General features: G+C 39.4%; 1 protein-coding gene across 11 annotated transcripts in view; it reads right to left on the reverse strand.

Annotated features, from left to right (window-relative positions):
• Window positions 1-22,560, reverse strand: part of PTPN20 (protein tyrosine phosphatase non-receptor type 20) — a 117,412-nt gene that overhangs the window by 12,043 nt on the left and 82,809 nt on the right. For all 11 annotated transcript variants that reach the window (XM_032313144.1, XM_032313136.1, XM_032313138.1 and 8 more), the window contains one exon: window positions 2,479-2,813. In XM_032313144.1, coding sequence (XP_032169035.1) covers window positions 2,479-2,813 — 335 coding nt within the window. The remainder of the gene's footprint in view (window positions 1-2,478; window positions 2,814-22,560) is intronic.

Below are 22,560 nucleotides of genomic sequence, written 5' to 3' on the forward strand. Positions count from 1 at the left end.
ACTGTGTGTGTGTTCTGTCTCTGGCACCTGGCACAACACCTGGTTAACATAGGAGGGAATCAGCAAGTCCTGGGGGACTGAGGGCTGAGGTGAGTTCCCAGGTGCACAACCAAGCGCAAGGGCTAGCACACAGCCAGCAAGCGTCAGCCATCATTCTTGGCCCTTCTGGTTACCACCTATGCGCAGATCCTCCTCATACTTTTCAATTCCATCTTTCCCTCCCACCCTACTCCTTTAACTTGTCAGCCTCTCCCCTTGCACACAGGTGCCCCATCTCCTAGTAAACTCTTTGAAATCCTCTTCATTTCCCTAAACGCTTCCTCCCTTTCCTTCCTTGCTTCACAGCACTTTTTTCTCTGCAGCCTCTCCCCCACCCCAACCCCGCCATAGAGGCCACCTATTCTCCAGGTCCCACAGAGCATAGAGATTAGGTTGGGTACTCCTTGTTGCCCATTCCTGTTTCCAATCCACCATTTCTTCTTGTGAAAAACCCCACTCCCTTTTGAGTCTCATACCCTTTAGCTTCATACCTTCACCCTCTCATTGCTATGACCCAGTGGCTTTAGCCTCCAGTCCATCTGCCACATTTACTGAAGACCCTGACCTTCCCTCTCCCACAGGCTCTGACATCATCCAGGGCAAACCTGAAGTCTCAACAGCCCAACGGACACTCTAACCTCATAGCATTTATATTTCTCTCTTGCAAAGGAGACTACTCGTTTCTTCTAGTCCTCACAGTGATGGTCACTCCCTGAACTTATCATTACCTATAATGTCCAGTATCAAAAATTTTCCAGTTTTTAAACTCCAACATCAGTTTCTGACCAGAAGATCATCTGCTACCACCTCATTTGTGCCTCACTCCTACTACAACAACAATGTGACCAAATGGAGTTCCTCTGTCCTTTATGTCCTCCACTTGCTCTTACTTGACTGGCTCGTGGTTCCATTTGTGGCCCTAAATTTAGACTTCATGGCTGATTATCTGAATCATGTTCCTACCAAACCGTTAACACCCTTCATCCTTTGAATCTTACCACACGTAGTGGACAACATCTGGGTCAGTTCCATAACCTGTGCTCAAGAATACCATAGTTAGGCTGCTGGGAAGAAAATAATCATGTAGGTATATATTTTATTGCTATTGAAAATTTATGGGTTCCAACTTCAGCACTTCCAGCAACCTTTTTCTTCGTTATTGTTTGGACTCCAATCAGCTTCTTTGGTGATGACTCATCACTCTTATCAGACTTCTTGTTTAACTCTCATCCCCTTCATTCCTCTCAAACACATGTATCACCTACTTGCTAATTAAATCCACTTAGAGCAATGGAATTCATCACTTTCTCCTATAAACCATTCCTTTTATATTTTTTGAATCTATTAAAGCAAGAAATTTATGAGTTTTAGATTTTAGAAATCATCACTTCCCAAGAGAACTTTCTACAATGATGCAAATGTTCTGAATCTGTGCTGCCCAATATGATAGCCACTAGTGACATGTAACTAAACACTAGAAATATGGCTACTGTAAGTGAGACACTGAATTAAATTTAAGCTTAAATAGCCACATGTAGCTATTGTATTGGATAGCTTAATTTTGACTGCTCATAAAAAAAAAAGTTACGAGTCATAAGCCCCATATAAGTCAGCCAATCTGATATGAAAAAACACCAAAGTCTCTGCTTTCCATCTCAATACCAACCGCCTTGACTGATCATGGCACCTGCTTATTGAAATTCTTCAATGTCTCCTAATTATCTTCATAAAGAAGTTTGTGCTCCTTAGCCAACATCCAAGATATTTCATGTTCTGACTGCTCCCTGCTTACTTTCTATAGCCTCATCTCACCTCTCATTATTCCTTGGCATTAAACTTTTACCTTCCTGAAACACTTAATTACCTGCAATCCTCTATATATACCCCCATGCTATTTTAGATCTTGATTACCTACTTTTTCTTTCCATCTTTTTCATTTGAGTAGTTCTCAATCCATATGTTCTCTCCTCCAGCAAACCTTCCCCCAAGCCATACATGAAGCTACGTACTTCCCTTCCAGGCCTTCAAAGCATCCCTCATTACCATGGAGCACAGTAACTGAAAGTATCAGTAAGCATACCCAAGTCTCCAATAATCAGTACGGCTGTGATTGTACCTGACACAGTGGTTAGAAATATACCTTAAAGACTCCATACACCTCTGTCACACTCAACAGAAGCAGCCAAAGGACATCCCAGGATTAGGCAACTTCCAATACTGTTGCTCCCTGCCCCCCCTCCCCTGTTTAGGTTTTTCATCTCTCCAGTCAGTTTGGTTAAGAAGCAGACACAGTGGTGTCTTAGTTTCTGGTATCAGGGAGCATTAAAAACAAGTTACTCAAAAAAGTATCCCCAATCTATAACACATCCTAATCCTAACTTCTCATCCTGACAGGTGGCTTATCTTAATATCTCTCCTACTGATTTTTTTTAAACTTACAGACTTCTTCACAACTTGAAGTATTCGGATGATGAAATATTGAAGTATCTGATAGTTCTCCAGGAAGATGCGACAATTTTTCAATTCCATAGGCTTCTTCATAGAAATGGGCCAGTAATGGTGGCATTTGATAATTCCACCTTCTATCTCTCTGGTTATCATAACAATAACATTAGAGTTATTCTCTAAAACCATTTGCCAAAAGTCATCTGTGGTACTTGGCAGTGGTCCTTGTGAAGCAATATAAAAATACTCTTCTCCAGAATTGACTATTCTAATATAGCTAGCATTGATGTAGTCCTTGTTTTCTCCAAGAGGAACACGTGTTGAATCATCTGTCATAAAAACAGAAATATCTGGTAGATAAAGGAAAAGTAGGAGATATAATACACCCAGATTCATGAATGTATTTCATACTGGCAAATCCATTTCTCTCTTTGACCAGGATACAAGACGGTGTAAGAGGAGTTATATGAGTCCATGAATTTAAATTCTTCCCCCTCCCCCAAACCTGTTAGCATGACCTACAAAATACACAAAAAGGAATGTTTTTTGTTTTTATCTGCTTCTCCGAAACAGAGATAGATGCCATCAGTGTCCAGACACTTTGGAAGATTTCTGTTAGGTATGGCATAGGTAGGATTAAACCAAGGGAGTTACCTACTAGTCTGCAAATGAACACAGCAAAGGAGGAACCCTGTCTGAGGGAGTAAGTGAATGCAATTCTCCTACAAATCCAGAGAACCTGAAAGCCCAGAGCCGTAGGGGCCAGCAAAACAAACAAACAAACAAACAAACAATGATAGTTGGTCAGTTGCAGACCCAACGATTAATGGAGTTCTACCAATGTCCCTAGTACATGGCAGCCAACTTTTATGCCCATCCTCACCATTCACTAGGTGATCAAAGTAAAGATCTAATCAAAGTAAAGATATTGTGGCAAAATGGTGCTATGAAGGGATTTGGTCCAAGTAACATGGAACTCACCTAACATGGACTCTTGCAACAAATATGAAAGAGGAATCCCACTACTTGGCCTACTCATAAATATCACTTGGCCCAGAGCTCTTTTTTCATTCTATATAGACAGGTGGATCTCTGGCTTGACCACTGCTTCCACACAGACAATAAATGCCCTCAGTGAAGGATGGACCTTCCCTACCATGCAGTAGTCTCACCAGTAGCCCCTCTCTATTGCTCAAGGGTCTTGTGGACCACTTATCTGGCCAACAGAGTATGTCCAAGGTAACTAAACAGGGCCTTACATAGTTTCTGACACAACTCTTCTCAGATTCCAACACAGCAAATGTAAACTTCCCCTTGTAAATATGAACAAATTGGAAATACAATCACTAGATATATAAAGATAGCCAGTTCCTCACAAAAAGAGACAATTTTTAAAAATCATATCAAATGTTTTCCTTTCTATAAGAGGGAAGAATACTTTTAAAAACTCCTATATTTATATAAAACAAAATCTGAAAGAATATTATCATTTAAAAGAATAACATACATCTATGGTTACTGACATGTTATATTATTAAATTATAAAAGAGGTAACAAAAGTATTACAGTGAGATCTTTCACATGTATGTATGTACACACATATAGGCATATATACAAATACATCATATACAAACATATAATAATAAACCTGTCAGGTATTGGCTGATGACAAAATGTGAAAATAAATAAAAAAATAAATAAAATAGTGGCTATTTTATAATCAAAATTTTTATAGTGAACATATACTACTTTATAGCAGAACGCATTTTTTATTTTTAAAAAAGAGGTTAAATGTGTGAAAATTAAACAATCTAAAATAATAACAGCTTGCTTTCAAATAAAAATCACAATCACTCAATTGGACATGAGGAGTTAGAGAGAAGAAGGGAGTTGGGGGAAATTGGAAGGGGAGGTGAATCATGAGAGACTATGGACTCTGAAAAGCAATCTGAGGGGTTTGAAGTGGCAGGGGGGTGGGAGGTCGGGGTACCAGGTGGTGGGTATTATAGAGGGCACGGATTGCATGGAGCACTGGGTGTGGTGAAAAAATAATGAATACTGTTATGCTGAAAATAAATTTAAAAAAGAAACTTCTGAAGTGAGAAGTGAATGGAAAAAAAATGTCAGTGATTTAGAAAACTGGCTCAAGGAATTTTTCCATAACTCAGGAAAAAAGACAAAAAACATGATGACAATACTAAAATGTTAAAGCATACAGAGCATGTAAAGAAAATACATAAAGGGAATTTCAGAAGCAAACTATGGAATACACAGCAGGAAAGAAAGAACTCAAGCGATCATAGGAGAAATGTTCCCCCAAGAGGAGAGACGACTGTAGAATTTAATGCAAACATCCGCTCCAGGTCCAGGCAATATGTATGCGCTCTGTGAATATCACCCATTTGAACTTCAAAACAATCTTTTGAATGAAGTACATTATTCATTCTTTTCAGAGAAGAAACCCTTACTCAAAGTAGTTAATAATTTGTTCTGTATAATGCAGCAATTCTTCTAGACTTCATGGTCCACAAGTAAGTCCCTGATCTGCTACCCCTCAAGGAAGACCAAGTTTGTGGACGGAAAGATCACATCAAAAGCCAAACAAAATTACTGAAGACAGCCACTAAGACCACAAGACTAGCAGAGCATAAGGTCACAGACTCAGGAAGCAAAACTTTGCTACTGGATCACTAGAGGTCTCTGGGAGTCATACCACTCCCAGTTCTGGGCCTCGTTCCTGAATCCTGGCTATGGCAGAAATCGCAACATAAACTGGGTGCTAATCTGGAGCATATGCAAGCTTCCAGCCCTCTGAGGTGCTGCCACCTAGCTGGCACTGTAAGAGTCCTCAAAAAGCCATTTCACTGCCCTATCAAGCCAGCTGTTTCAGAAGGATATGGAATATGTTGAGACCAGTGAATTCCACAAGCATGTGCCCACTGCCACAAACCATTTGACTTAAGGTGAGCTCCTTGGACAGAAGAATGCTATGTGGACTACCATGATGTTAGATAAGGCATTCTGCGTGTCCATGGATGGCAGATTTGGTAGAAGTACTACATGGAGGGAAGGCAAATCCATATAGTATCTATTCTGTAAGAAAAGCACTAAAAAAAGCACTGTTCCTTCTGTGATAGAAGTGTAATCAACCTGTCATCAGGTATTGGCTGAACACCCGGGGAAGTGGTGTCATGTTGGGGCCTCGGTTTTGAGATCTGTAGTGGGCAAACTGGACACTCAGCAGTGATCATAACAAGGTCTGCCTTGGTGACTAGAAGTTCACGTTGCTGAGTCTATTTATTCATAACTTCTATTCCCACCATCATTTCCACTTTGTTCATGAATCCATTGGGTAACGATGGGATTGGCTGAGAAAGAGACTGACTGGTATGCACAGAATGCGTCATTCTATCCACCTGATTATTAAAATTCTCTCCTTAAGTAACCTTTCAATGAACATTTACATATCACACAAATATGTTCATGGTTTTTGCCCATTCAGAGAGGTCTATCTACACATCTCTTCCTCAGATCTCCTTATAACCAACCTTCCAATCATGTTCCTTCCAAGTCACTGACCATCCAGCAAAGCCACTGGCCACAGTCCCTGGATTGGTACAGATTTGTACCTCTGCCCATTGCACCTAAGCAAAATGGACAACCAAGTATACTGCTAAAAGTTCTACCATTTGGAAATATTTCCCTTCATCACTGTCTTTCAAGGATGTCCCCTCCAAAAAGGCTATAGTGTTGCTGCTGTCTACTTATAGGTGGCGTCTCCATATGGTGCAGAACCATCTGTAAACCACATTCTAGTTGTCTCTTCCTTGGTCAACTAATTATAGGGAATTCCTCATGAGGCCACAGATGTAGACTGGAAGAGAATAGGTAATGTAAGAGGAATGGGGACTGTGGTGGACATTTTGCCTCCTTCATCTAACTTGTTCCTGCCTTCAACGCCTGCCCAAACCCAATCTTGTATATACCACTTCAATTTGATGATGGAATGCTGCTGTGCACGCTCTACTTTCCAGTTTGATGGTCTGTGGTTAAGTGTTCAGTCTCTACAAATATGCCACAGCAAGGCAAAAACTGTTCCTTAAAACAAGAGTAGTTATACACAGAGACTGGCAGGCCTTTGTTCTAAAGGCCCATGGCCTGAGCTGAGATTCACCTGTAGGGACCTGTCACAGGCTTCAAACAGTATCCCTAGCTGCCCCTGCCACCGCATCCACTGGACCATATGGTCCAAGTGGCAGAGCAACTTGCACAGCAGCCTGGATGTGTTGTAGAGCTTTCTCTTATTCTGGGCCTCACTCAGAACTAGTCTTAGTAAAATGAGCTAGGGTGCACACCAAAATGAGAAATATATTGTCTCCAAAGTCCAAAGAGGTCACTTAGGCATTGTACCTCTTTGGGCTATAGGAGGGGCCGGATGCAACACCTTCTCCTCCTCCTCAGAAGGGATTATTTTGGCATTCCCCACACCACTGGACCTCTAGAACTTTCAATTAAGGTAGAATTTTCACTGGACTCATTTTCCCCACTGTGACGCATAAATGTCTTATGGATAAGTCTGGAACAAGTAGTTGCTACCTCTTATTCCCTTGATTCAATCAGCATAATGTCATCAATATAATGGACCAGTGTGATGTCTTAAGTAAGGGAAAGGTAATCAAGATCTCTGGGAACTATGATGTACAGGGCTAGAGAATGGATCTGTTCCTGAGATGGGGCAGTGGAGGTGTACTCCTGCCCTTGCCAGCTGAAAGCAAACTGCTTCTGGTGGTCTTGACTAAGAGGTATGGAGAAAAAGCACTTGCCAGATCAGTACATATACACCAGCTATCAGGGGATGTGTTAATTTTCCAAAGCAACCAAATCACATCTGGTACAACAGTTGTAGTTGGAGTCACCACCTGCTTATGTTTATAATAATCTACAGTCATTCTCCAAGATCCACTTGTTTCTTACACAGGTGAAGTAAGTGAGATGAACAGGGGTGTGATGGGAATCATCACCCTTGCACCTTTTAAATTCTTAAAAGAAAAACATTTTATTTATTTGTTTGATGCAGAGAGAGAGAGAGAGAGAGATCACAAGTAGGCAGAGAGGCAGGCAGAGAGAGGATGGGAAGAAGGCTCTCTTCTCAGCAGAGAGCCTGATGTGGGGCTTGATCCCAAGACCTTGAGACCATGACCCAAGTTGAAGGCAGAGGGTTAACCCTCTGAGCCACCTAGGTGCCCCAACACCTTTTAAATTCTTGATGGTGGCACTAATCTCTTTGCATTCTCTCAGGAACCCATTATTGCTTTTACTTTACTCTTTTCCCAGATAGAAGATCTACATGCTTACACTTGGCCTTTATCAAGTACAGCCATAATTGGCCTCACTGCACAGGTCAGAGAACTAGTGTGGGTTTTCTGCTTGTTACAGAGTAAGTCTATTCCAATTACACATTCCATAACTGTAGAAATAACCACAGTGGCACAAAATCTATTGGACCCACTATGAAATGGACCCAAGCTAAGCCCCAATAGACCCGTTGCTCATCTGACTTCCATAAGTGCCACTCTTATTGGTGGACCAGGGTGAGACTTTTGGTCTCCCAGAATTAATGTCAGATTAATGCCAGTGTGAGTAAATACTGGCAAAGAAGACTCTTCAGTGTTTAGGGGTTTGATGTGCCCATCTTCATCAGGATCTTCCCATATGTTTCCATTCTTGCTTTCAGAATCCTATTGATTCCCAATCAATGCCTTCCTTTTAAAAGCAAATAACTTGCAAGGTGGGGAATTTATACTAAGTCGGTCATTTACAGAAGAGATGGGTTTCTTTCAGGGAAAATATGAAAACTTGTAGGTTATTTATGTGGTGCTTGGGGTAGAAATTCAAATCCCTGAGATCATCCTTTTCTTTCCCTACTTTGCCCAAGACAATTAGAAACAACCAGCCAATCTCATTACACTTGTTAGTTTGACAAAAACATTCTAAGGTATGGAATACATAGGCATCCAGACCTTGCTTCTTGTAAGTATTTGAGAAGGAATATCCAGGGATGAGATTTTTTGTATCTCTACTGCCATTATCACACCATGGATTATCACTGCTCTCTTTATTACTAGAAATAGAGTCACTAATGCCTTTAAATTTTATCAGAGTACAAAAACGTTTCATAAAACTCTTCCTTAAGATTCTGTTCCTCTTGAATCATTCTTGGTACCAAAATTTGTTTTAGTCAGTATTCTCAGAGAAACAGAATTGGTAGGCTACACACACACACACACACGAAGACACATACACACACAGTAAGAGAGATGTATTTTAAGGAATTGGCTCACACAACTGTGGGGACTCACCAGTCTGAGATTTTCAGGGCAGAGTGTCAGGCTGGAGATCCATAAAAGAACTGATGTTGTAGTCTTGAGTCCAAAGACAATCTGGAGGCCAAATGGCTTCTTTCTTGGGGTACCTTAATCTTTTTCTTGTAAGACCTTCAGCTGATTGGATGAAGCTCATCCATATTATAGAAGGTAATCTGAACTACTCAAACTTCACTGACTTAAATATTAATTACATCTACAAATACCTTTACAACAACATCTAGACCAGTGTTTGACCAAATAACTGGGCAGTATGGCCTAGCCAAGTTGACACATGAGACTAAGCATCACACGAGCTAAAAATTTTAGTAGATGATTTAAGGGAGGAAGGTCTTTCTTGAAACTTGAAATTAGTTCCCTAGGAGACCAAGTGAAAGAAAGTAACGATAAAAACTACAGGGGGCAGGAAAGTACATGCTAAACTAGAGAGAGGCAAAAGCAATGAAATAAATAGGAAAAAGATGAAAGCCTTAGAAAACAGATCCAAGAGACCAGCCCTAAAAATCATAAGAAGAAAAACAGAGGAGAGAGAGGAAGAGCAATTATCAAATAACTGAAGCATCTTTCCTAAAGCTAAAGGAAGACTGAGTCTGCAGATTAAAAGGCTCTACAGGGGGCGCCTGGGTGGATCAGTAGGTTAAGTCTCTGCCTTCAGCTCAGGTCATGATCTCAGGGTTCTGAGATTGAGCCCCTCATCAGGCTCTCTGTTCAGCAGGGAGCCTGCTTCCCCCCACTTCTCTGCCTGCTTGTGATCTCTCTCTCTCTCTCTCTCTCTGTAAAATAAATAAATAAATAATCTTTTTTAAAAAGGGCTCCACAGATTCTAAATAAGACCAATGAAATGAAAATTACAGAGTAATGTTCCCAAACTCCAGGAAAAAAAATCAAAATGTTAAAATATTTCAGAATGAAAGAATATGTTTTTTATAGAATAAGGTCACATTACCATTGTATTTCTCACCTAAAACACTGGAAGCTGGGGGACAATGACGTGACACTCAGAAAAACTTAAGAGAAATGGACTGGAATCCCACAATTCAAAAATCAACAAAGATACTTATTTATCAGGTTAAGAAAATAAAAAAAGGGAGAGAGAGCTGCAGATAGAGTCTGAGGCAACTATATCAACTACATAGCCTGTCTCTAACCAAACAACTAATGAATGAGAACAGAGACCTCAAATTAAGGGATAATGGAAAGAAAGGGAAACAGTAGAGAGAAACAAGCTTTGTAAAATATAGTTTTATATCTATATAAAGAATGAGAATCTATCATTATGTACTAAAATGGTTCTTGAAATAGAATATAACATATAGCACAAGAAAATCTTTTAATAGTCTGGAAAAGGAATATACAGAAGCACTATTACATAGTGGTTTAACATAGGTTTGAAACCTAGACCTGCCCCCATTTGCAGTGTTGACTAGGGAAAAGTTAATTATTTATTTTAGATTTTTTTGTAAAGCAAAGATAATAAGAGTACCAACATCATAGGTTTATGGTAAGGATTAAATGAGTTACTACTATGAAGGACTTAGATCCGTACCGAGTACATACAAACATATTACTACTACTACTACTAGTGGTGGCAGTGGTGATAGTAGTAATAGAACCAAACATACTGGGGTGCCGGGGGGCTCAGTTGGTTGGATGTCTGACTCTTGATTTTGGCTCAGATCATGATCTCCGGGTTGTGGGTCTGGGCTCCACTTGGGCTCTGCGCTCTCTGGGGAGTCTGCTAGAGGTTATCTCTCTTCCTTTACCTCTGGCCCTACCCCACACACTCTTTCTCTCAAATAAATAAATCTTAAAAAACAAACAAATATACAGTGACCTCACCAAATGTATGGAGTATGGATGCTTATTAAATCTCTCCCATAGACAGTTGTATTTTTCTAGCCATTTATATATTATAATGGTAAAGTATACAAAATATTAGAAGTGTATTGAAGTCTAATTATTACACATGCACACCCATGAAACCAATACCACAAGAGAGATAACTGAACATCTTGATAACTGCTAAAATTTTCTCATGCTCTTTGGTAATCTATCCCGCTTGCTCCACACTTGCCCTCAAGGCAACCACTGATAAACTTTATGAATTACTTTGAATTTTCTAGAATTTTACAGAAATGGAGTAATACAGTATATTAGTCTGCTCATGTTGCCATAACAAAAAACAGGGGCACCTGGATGGCTCAGTGGGTTAAGCCTCTGCCTTCAGCTCAGGTCATGGTCTCAGGGTCCTGGGATTGAGCCCCACATTGGGCTCTCTGCTCAGCAGGGAGCCTGCTTCCTCCTCTCTCTCTCTCTGCCTGCCTCTCTGCCTGCTTGTGATCTCTCTTTCTCTCTGTCAAATAAATAAATAAAAATCTTAAAACAAAACAAAAAAAACCCACAAACTGGATAGTTTAAACAACAGACATTTTCCCAGTTCTGGAGGCTACAAGCCCAAGACCTAGGCATCAGCAGGGTTGCTTTCTTGTAAGGCCTCCCCTTGGCTTGAACAGGCCTGCCTTTTGTGGTGTCCTCATGTTGCCCCCACATTCCTCTGTGTCCATACATCCCTAGTGTCTTTCAAGTGTCCTAACTTCTCTTCTGACAAGAGTATCAGGCAGATTGGATTAGGGACCTGAAGGACCTCATTTTGTTTTAATCACCTCCTTAAAGGCCTATCTCCAAGAACAGTCACGTTTTGAGGTACTAGGAGTTAAGACTTTAACACAGGAATCTTGAAAGAACACAGTTCAGTCGATAATGTACAGTACATACTCTTTTGATTGGCTTCTTTCACTCCACATCATTTTGAGATTCATCCTTGCTGCTGCCTGTATCATTAGTTTACTATTTTTTAGAGCTGAGTGTTATCCAATGAATGGGCATACCAAACTTGTTTATCCACTCTCTTGTTGATGGATACTGGGTTGTTTTCAGGTTTTTGCTTTTGCAAAGAAAACTGATATGAACATTAATATATGTGTCTATATGTAGATACATTCTTCAATTTCTCTTAGGTAAATACACAGGAGTAGAAACGCTAACTCCTGTGGTAGACACATGCTTAATATTATAGGAAATTGTTAAACTCTTCTATTGTAGCAGATGTGAAGTGTATCTTACTATAGTTTTTTGTTTTCCTAATGATTAATGATGTTGAAGAGCTTTTCAATATTTGTCACCCATACATCTTCTTTGAAGCAGCCACTTAAGTCTTTTTCTCATTTATTGTTGGGTTATTTGTCCTCTTATTGAGTTGTAGAAATTCTTTATATATTCTAAATACAAGTCAGTATTTAAAATATATAGATTATATATATTAGAATATATAAATATATATAAATATATTATTGTCAGATAAATGTTTTTAATGTATTTTTCTCCTAGTCTGTTGCTTGCCTTTTCATTTTCCTAACAGCATACTTTGAAGGGCAATATATATATTTTAATTTTTAAGGGTAATATATATATTTGAAGGGCAATATATATATATATATTTAATTAAATTAAAGAAGTCTGATTTGCTTTTTTTTCTTTTATAGTTTGGGGGTTTTATGTTCTATTAAAAACAAATATTCCAAACTCAAGGACATTAAATTTTTCTCAAGTATTCTTCAGAAGTTTATGGTTTTAACTCAAATTAGGTCTATGATCTATTTTGAGTCAATTTTTATATAAGATGTGAGGTAAGGGTATAGTTCATTTTTTAGTAGAGGAATATACAATTGTCCAGAACCATTTGTTGAAATTATCCTTACTTCATCACTCACATCTTAAATGCAGATATTATCATCTACATCTACATGACTGTAGGCAGCACTTAATGAGATATCAGTGTAAACATGCTCTGTAAGGTGAAAAACTACTAGAAATATAAGTCACTATCATTATTAGTTAGATCTGAATGGATCCTAACCAAAAGATAAGTAACAGAAAAGTATTCATCCAGAAGTTACAGAACGTGACCTGTGGTATGTCCCCTCTCTTTTATTAGCTTTCAAAACACCTTTACCCTCAGAGCTTATTCCCTCCGCTACGAAGTAGGAATTATGGATTAATTAGTTATGGAATAACATAATTCAAATTTCAGTAATCACAATATATTAACTGAAAGGAATCCATATGGATTAATATTATTATCCAATGGTCTACTTCAGACATTTTATGAAGATTATATAAGATTATGCATTTTAAAATGCTTTGCAAATTGTAAAGTGTTATAGAAATGCAAGATGTTGTCTTTACACCTAAAAATCCTTGGACTACATAATGAGGCCCTTTCCTGCCTTGCATAGTAGTATAGGGCCATAAATATGACCATGCAAGCTGAAGCTATACTTAAGATCTTAATAATCAATAGGACAAATTATAATTATTCCATAATCTATTTCTTCTATAACAATTCACATTCTATCAGAATTTCACCCCCAGTGTTATTACTTTTCCTTTCTTTGCTTCAATTTCATCTTTGTTGACCAATAAACTTTTGATAATTCATTTTTATAAAATGTAATGAGGTTTTATCACTGAAAAATAAGGAGGCAATACAACTACATGCTTTGCTCTCTGTGCATGAGCTGAACAACAGATACAGAGTGACCAACTGGAGACATATTTTAAAAGGGGTAAAAAAAAAAAAAAAAGAAAAAAGAAGTGACATGATTATTCAGTGATCATGATGAGCATCTGTTATTTACATAGTGATTTGCAGACTGAAGAGTTAGACGTGAAGTTTGTACTTTATGCAATTCCTCTCAGTTAATATATTGTGATTACTGAAATTTGAATTATGTTGTTGAGGGACTGGAGTTCTTTAAACACACTCACTGAAATTTGTGAGTACTGGAGCCATGGAGAGTGAGGACTTCATATACTTGCAATGTCCTAAGATGTGTGAATCCTCCAGTTAGTCTTCTCAGCATTTGAAAAGAGGGAAAAATTAATTATTTCTCTGGCTTTCTTCATGTGATTCCTTAAGAATCTTCTCTATTAATTCAAGAAATGTGTGGCAAAGAAATCAAAGAAACTTTCTATGACTGTCACTTGAACAGGCTTATTTGAGATTAAATTACACAGTGACATAAGTTAGATAAATCAGTGAACTTTGAAACAGAACTCGGCTTAATAACCATTGATGTTAAGAGAAAAGCAAAAAGTTTCACATGATTTTCCCTAGTTTTAATCATTGAATTTTATTGTTCATATCTTTGCATCTCTTTTCTCTTTAGTTATTACTCTTGTTGTACCCAGAGTAAAGAGTTAACACCATATCAAATACCCCATATTCTTAAACAAGCTTCTTAAAATACCTGGAGCCTCTTTTTTTAAAGATTTTTATTTTATGGGGCACCTGGGTGGCTCAGTGGGTTAAAACCTCTGCCTTTGGCTCAGGTCATGATCTCAGGGTTCCTGGAATCAAACCCTGCATTGGGCTGTCTGCTTAGCAGGGAGTCTGCTTCCCTTCCTCTCTTTCTGCCTGCCCCTCTGCCTACTTGTAATCTCTGTCTATCAAATGAATAAATAAAATCTTTAAAAAATTTTTAAATTTTATTTTGAGAGAGAGAGAGCACAAGCAGGAAGAGCACAGGGAGAAGGACAGAGAATCTCAAGCAGACTCTGCACTGAGCTCAGAGCCTGATGTGGGGCTCAATCTCATGATCCAGAGATCAGGACCTGAGCTGAAACCAAGAATTGGACTCTTAACAACTGTGCCACCAAGGCGTGCCCCCAGAGCCTCATTTTAAAGGCTTGTTTGCATTTATTTGGTTTCTTGAGGGATAATTGCACATACAGGGATGGGAATTATACAATTGGTACTTTGATCTCTCAGAGTAGCACCAAATTGTTAACATTATCTCTTAAAATGTCTAATGCTGGTTCATTATCATGATTTCAGAAATATTCATCAATGTATTTCTGTACATTCTCCCTAGAGAAGGTAGCAAAATAAAATATTTTAATTATCTGGGAAGGTACTTATTAATTTTATAATCATAAAGTTGTTTTAAATCTGGATGAACCAACTAAACCTAAAGGTATTGATCCGATTAAGACAGTCACTGTTCTACCATAATTTCTATCATAACCACCTCAAGTCTAGTGGGAGAAACAGGAACATAAGAAGATAATTAAAAGATAATTTGGTGGGGGAGGAGTCAAGATGGCGGAGAAGTAGCAGGCTGAGACTACTTCAGCTAGCCGGAGATCAGCTAGATAGCTTATCTAAAGATTGCAAACACCTGAAAATCCATCGGCAGATCGAAGAGAAGAAGAACAGCAATTCTGGAAACAGAAAAACAACCACTTTCTGAAAGGTAGGACCGGCGGAGAAGTGAATCCAAAGCGACGGGAAGATAGACCCCGGGGGGAGGGGCCGGCTCCCGGCAAGCGGCGGAGCAACGGAGCACAAAATCAGGACTTTTAAAAGTCTGTTCCGCTGAGGGACATCGTTCCAGAGGCTAAACCAGGGCGAAGCCCACGCGGGGTCAGCGTGGCCTCAGGTCCCGCAGGGTCACAGAAGGATCAGGGGTGTCTGAGTGTCGCAGAGCTTGCGGGTATTGGAACGGGAAAGCCGGCTACAGAGACAGAGCCGACAGTAAGCTCGCGGCTCGGTGTTACCTTGAACCGGTCGCAGGCTCGGTGAGCTCAGAGCGCGGCCGGAGGTCAGGCAGACGGGAGTAACTGGGCGCTGTTCTCTGAGGGCGCACTGAGGAGTGGGGCCCTGGGCTCTCGGCTCCTCCAGGCCGAGACCAGGAGGCCGCCATTTGTATTCCCCACCCTCCGGAACTCTACGGAAAGCGCTCAGGGAACAAAAGCTCCTGAAAGCAAACCCGAGCGGATTACTCACCCTGGCCCCTGATAAGGGCGGTGCAATTCCGCCTGGGGCAAAGACACTTGAGAATCACTACAACAGGCCCCTCCCCCAGAAGATCAACAAGAAATCCAGCCGAGACCAAGTTCACCTACCAAGGAGTGCGGTTTCAATACCAAGGAGAGCGGCAGAATTCCAGAGGAGGAGAAAGCAAAGCACGGAACTCATGGCTTTTTCCCTGTGATTTTTTTTTAGTCTTGCAGTTAATTTAAATTTTTTTCTTTTTCATTTTTTGTTTTTTTTCTCGCCTTCTGGTTAAATTTTTTTTTAACTTTTACCTTTTTCTTTTTTAACGTTTTTTAACTAGTTTATCTAATATATATATTTTTTCTTTTTTATATTTTTCTTATTTGTTTTCTTTTTTTAAATTCTTTTCTTTTTTTTTTCTTTTTTCTTTTTTTTTTCTTTTTTTTTTTCTTTCTTCCTTTTTGAACCTCTTTTTATCCCCTTTCTCCCCCCTCACGATTTGGGATCTCTTTTAATTTGGTTAAAGCATATTTTCCTGGGGTTGTTGCCACCCTTTTAGTATTTTACTTGCTCCTTCATATACTCTTATCTGGACAAAATGACAAGAAGGAAAAATTCAACACACAAAAAAAGAACAAGAGGCAGTACCGAAGGCTAGGGACCTAATCAATACAGACATTGGTAATATGTCAGATCTAGAGTTCAGAATGACAATTCTCAAGGTTCTAGCCGGGCTAGAAAAAGGCATGGAATATATTAGAGAAACCCTCTCGAGAGATATAAAAGCCCTTTCTGGAGAAATAAAAGAACTAAAATCTAACCAAGTTTAAATCAAAAAAGCTATTAATGAGGTGCAATCAAAAATGGAGGCTCTCTTTTGATCTTGATGAAATCCCAATAGTTCATTTTTGCCCTTGCTTCCCTTGCCTTTGGCATTGTTCCTAGGAAGATGTTGCTGCGGCTGAGGTCGAAGAGGTTGCTGCCTGTGTTCTCCTCAAGGATATGATCTCCCTGATATGAGGAAGTGGTGATGCAACATGGGGGCTTAAGTGGGTAGGAGAAGAATCAAAGAAACAAGATGGGATTGGGAGGGAGACAAACCATAAGTGACTCTTAATCTCACAAAACAAACTGAGGGTTGCTGGGGGGAGGGGGGTTGGGAGAAGGGGGTGGGATTATGGACATTGGGGAGGGTATGTGCTTTGGTGAGTGCTGTGAAGTGTGTAAACCTGGTGATTCACAGACCTGTACCCCTGGGGATAAAAATATATGTTTATAAAAAATAAAAAATTAAAAAAAAATTTGAATGTAAAAATAAATAAATAAATAAATAAAAATAAATAAAAAGAAAAAAGAAAAAAAGAAAAAAAAATGGAGGCTTTCACTGCTAGGATAAATGAGGCAGAAGAAAGAATTAGTGATATAGAAGACCAAATGACAGAGAATAAAGAAGCTGAGCAAAAGAGGGACAAACAGCTACTGGACCATGAGGGGAGAATTCGAGAGATAAGTGACACCATAAGACAAAACAACATTAGAATAATTGGGATTCCAGAAGAAGAAGAAAGAGAGAGGGGAGCAGAAGGTATACTGGAGAGAATTATTGGGGAGAATTTCCCCAATATGGCAAAAGGAACGAGCATCAAAATTCAGGAGGTTCAGAGAACGCCCCTCAAAATCAATAAGAATAGGCCCACACCCCGTCACCTAATAGTAAAATTACAAGTCTCAGTGACAAAGAGAAAATCCTGAAAGCAGCCCGGGAAAAGAAGTCTGTAACATACAATGGTAAAAATATTAGATTGGCAGCTGACTTATCCACAGAGACCTGGCAGGCCATAAAGAGCTGGCATGATATTTTCAGAGCACTAAACGAGAAAAACATGCAGCCAAGAATACTATATCCAGCTAGGCTATCATTGAAAATAGAAGGAGAGATTAAAAGCTTCCAGGACAAACAAAAACTGAAAGAATTTGCAAACACCAAACCAGCTCTACAGGAAATATTGAAAGGGGTCCTCTAAGCAAAGTGAGAGCCTACAAGTGGTATATCAGAAAGGAACAGAGACCATATACAGTAACAGTCACCTTACAGGCAATACAATGGCACTAAATTCATATCTCTCAATAGTTACCCTGAATGTTAATGGGCTAAATGCCCCTGTCAAAAGACACAGGCTATCAGAATGGATAAAAAAACAAAACCCATCTATATGTTGCCTCCAAGAAACTCATTTTAAGCCCGAAGACACAACCAGATTTAAAGTGAGGGGGTGGAAAAGAATTTACCATGCTAATGGACATCAGAAGAAAGCAGGAGTGGCAATCCTTATATCAGATCAATTAGATTTTAAGCCAAAGACTATAATAAGAGATGAGGAAGGACACTATATCATACTCAAAGGGTCTGTCCAACAAGAAGATTTAACAATTTTAAATATCTATGCCCCCAACGTGGGAGCAGCCAACTATATAAACCAATTAATAACAAAATCAAAGAAACACATCAACAATAATACAATAATAGTAGGGGACTTTAACACTCCCCTCACTGAAATGGACAGATCATCCAAGCAAAAGATCAGCAAGGAAATAAAGGCCTTAAACGACACACTGGACCAGATGGACATCACAGATATATTCAGAACATTTCATCCCAAAGCAACAGAATACACATTCTTCTCTAGTGCACATGGAACATTCTCCAGAATAGATCACATCCTTGGTCCTAAATCAGGACTCAACCGGTATCAAAAGATTGGGATCATTCCCTGCATATTTTCAGACCACAATGCTCTAAAGCTAGAACTCAACCACAAAAGGAAGTTTGGAAAGAACCCAAATACATGGAGACTAAACAGCATCCTTCTAAAGAATGAATGGCTCAACCGGGAAATTAAAGAAGAATTGAAAAAAATCATGGAAACAAATGATAATGAAAATACAACGGTTCAAAATCTGTGGGACACAACAAAGGCAGTCCTAAGAGGAAAATATATAGCAGTACAAGCCTTTCTCAAGAAACAAGAAAGGTCTCAGGTACAGAACCTAACCCTACACCTAAAGGAGCTGGAGAAAGAACAAGAAAGAAACCCTAAGCCCAGCAGGAGAAGAGAAATCATAAAGATCAGAGCAGAAATCAATGAAATAGAAACCAAAAAAACAATAGAACAAATCAAAGAAACTAGGAGCTGGTTCTTTGAAAGAATTAATAAAATTGATAAACCCCTGGCCAGACTTATCAAAAAGAAGAGAAAGGACCCAAATAAATAAAATCATGAATGAAAGAGGAGAGATCACAACTAACACCAAAGAAATACAAACTATTATAAGAACATACTATGAGCAACTCTACGCCAATAAATTTGACAATCTGGAAGAAATGGATGCATTCCTAGAAACATATAAACTACCACAACTGAACCAGGAAGAAATAGAAATCCTGAACAGACCCATAACCAGTAAGGAGATTGAAACAGTCATTAAAAATCTCCAAATAAACAAAAGCCCAGGGCCAGACGGCTTCCCGGGGGAATTCTACCAAACATTTAAAGAATAACTAATTCCTATTCTCCTGAAACTGTTCCAAAAAATAGAAATGGAAGGAAAACTTCCAAACTCATTTTATGAGGCCAGCATCACCTTGATCCCAAAACCAGACAAGGATCCCATCAAAAAAGAGAGCTATAGACCGATATCCTTGATGAACACAGATGCGAAAATACTCAACAAAATACTACCCAATAGGATTCAACAGTACATTAAAAGGATTATTCACCACGACCAAGTGGGATTTATTCCAGGGCTGCAAGGTTGGTTCAACATCCGCAAATCAGTCAATGTGATACAACACATCAATAAAAGAAAGAACAAGAACCATATGATACTCTCAATAGATGCTGAAAAAGCATTTGACAAAGTACAGCATCCCTTCCTGATCAAAACTCTTCAAAGTGTAGGGATAGAGGGCACATACCTCAATATCATCAAAGCCATCTATGAAAATCCCACCGCAAATATCATTCTCAATGGAGAAAAACTGAAAGCTTTTCCGCTAAGGTCAGGAACACGGCAGGGATGTCCATTATCACCACTGCTATTCAACATAGTACTAGAGGTCCTAGCCTCAGCAATCAGACAACAAAAGGAAATTAAAGGCATCCAAATCGGCAAAGAAGAAGTCAAATTATCACTCTTCGCAGATGATATGATACTATATGTGGAAAACCCAAAAGACTCCACTCCAAAACTGCTAGAACTTATACAGGAATTCAGTAAAGTGTCAGGATATAAAATCAATGCACAGAAATCAGTTGCATTTCTCTACACCAACAGCAAGACAGAAGAAAGAGAAATTAAGGAGTCAATCCCATTTACAATTGCACCCAAAACCATAAGATACCTAGGAATAAACCTAACCAAAGAGGCAGAGAATCTATACTCAGAAAACTATAAAGTACTCATGAAAGAAATTGAGGAAGACACAAAGAAATGGAAAAATGTTCCATGCTCCTGGATTGGAAGAATAAATATTGTGAAAATGTCTATGCTACCTAAAGCAATCTACACATTTAATGCAATTCCTATCAAAGTACCATCCATCTTTTTCAAAGAAATGGAACAAATAATGCTAAAATTTATATGGAACCAGAAAAGACCTCGAATAGCCAAAGGGATATTGAAAAAGAAAGCCAACGTTGGTGGCATCACAATTCCGGACTTCAAGCTCTATTACAAAGCTGTCATCATCAAGACAGCATGGTACTGGCACAAAAACAGACACATAGATCAATGGAACAGAATAGAGAGCCCAGAAATAGACCCTCAACTCTACAGTCAACTAATCTTCGACAAAGCAGGAAAGAATGTCCAATGGAAAAAAGACAGCCTCTTCAATAAATGGTGCTGGGAAAATTGGACAGCCACACGCAGAAAAATGAAATTGGACCATTTCCTTACACCACACACGAAAATAGACTCAAAATGGATGAAGGACCTCAATGTGCGAAAGGAATCCATCAAAATCCTTGAGGAGAACACAGGCAGCAACCTCTTCGACCTCAGCCGCAGCAACATCTTCCTAGGAACAACGCCAAAGGCAAGGGAAGCAAGGGCAAAAATGAACTATTGGGATTTCATCAAGATCAAAAGCTTTTGCACAGCAAAGGAAACAGTTAACAAAATCAAAAGACAACTGACAGAATGGGAGAAGATATTTGCAAACGACATATCAGATAAAGGACTAGTGTCCAGAATCTATAAAGAACTTAGCAAACTCAACACCCAAAGAACAAATAATCCAGTCAAGAAATGGGCAGAGGACATGAACAGACATTTCTGCAAAGAAGACATCCAGATGGCCAACAGACACATGAAAAAGTGCTCCATATCACTCGGCATCAGGGAAATACAAATCAAAACCACAATGAGATATCACCTCACACCAGTCAGAATGGCTAAAATCAACAAGTCAGGAAATAACAGATGCTGGCGAGGATGCAGAGAAAGGGGAACCCTCCTACACTGCTGGTGGGAATGCAAGCTGGTGCAGCCACTCTGGAAAACAGCATGGAGGTTCCTCAAAATGTTGAAAATAGAACTGCCCTATGACCCAGCAATTGCACTATTGGGTATTTACCCTAAAGATACAAACGTAGTGATCCAAAGGGGCACGTGCACCCGAATGTTTATAGCAGCAATGTCCACAATAGCCAAACTATGGAAAGAACCTAGATGTCCATCAACAGATGAATGGATCAAGAAGATGTGGTATATATACACAATGGAATACTATGCAGCCATCAAAAGAAATGAAATCTTGCCATTTGCGACAACATGGATGGAACTAGAGCGTATCATGCTTAGCGAAATAAGTCAAGCAGAGAAAGACAACTATCATATGATCTCCCTGATATGAGGAAGTGGTGATGCAACATGGGGGCTTAAGTGGGTAGGAGAAGAATAAATGAAACAAGATGGGATTGGGAGGGAGACAAACCATAAGTGACTCTTAATCTCACAAAACAAACTGAGGGTTGCTGGGGGGAGGGGGTTTGGGAGAAGGGGGTGGGATTATGGACATTGGGGAGGGTATGTGCTTTGGTGAGTGCTGTGAAGTGTGTAAACCTGGTGATTCACAGACCTGTACCCCTGGGGATAAAAATATATGTTTATAAAAAATAAAAAATTTTAAAAAAAAGATAATTTGGTAAGTTGGGATGAGCAGTCACAAGATGGTATGAGGCTATTGGAGAAACAGTCAAACCTAGCTTTGAGGAAAACAAGGTCTGGCTGAGTTAGCTCTGAAAGACAACAAGAATCACCTCAGGAAAAACGGGAGGATGGCTGGTTCTTGCAAGAACTGTGGGTTCAAAGGCCTGGAGACAGGAGAAAGAGAAGGAATTGCAGAAACCAAAAGAAGTCTGTGAAAGAGCTAAGCCAAGAAAAGTGAAGTTTATGCCATGCTGCTAAAGCGCTTTACCACAATAATAACAGAGAGCCAAAGAAGGATTTGGAAAGGATTTGTGTTTTAGGAAAATCATTTCGGTAGCTGCTGTGAGTAAATGGGCATGGAGGCAGTGAAGAAGACAGACCAGCTGAGAAAAGAAACAGGCAGACTGAATCTCAGTTAGCAGCCATGGGAACTGAGAGATGGGGGGGCGGGGCGCGGATTCTGGAGGTATTAAGGAAGTAGAATCAAAAGGACTTTATGACCACTTTTAAATATCGCAGGTGACTCAAAGTCTTCTCGCTTGGGCAACAGGGTGGTTATATTAAATAAGATAGAGTAGAAAGGAGAACGGTCAAGATGGAGGAGGAAAAACGGTAAAGTAACTTGGAAAATTTTTTACTTTG

This window comes from Mustela erminea, chromosome 14, assembly GCF_009829155.1.
Source record: "Mustela erminea isolate mMusErm1 chromosome 14, mMusErm1.Pri, whole genome shotgun sequence".
Taxonomy (NCBI): Eukaryota; Metazoa; Chordata; class Mammalia; order Carnivora; family Mustelidae; genus Mustela; species Mustela erminea.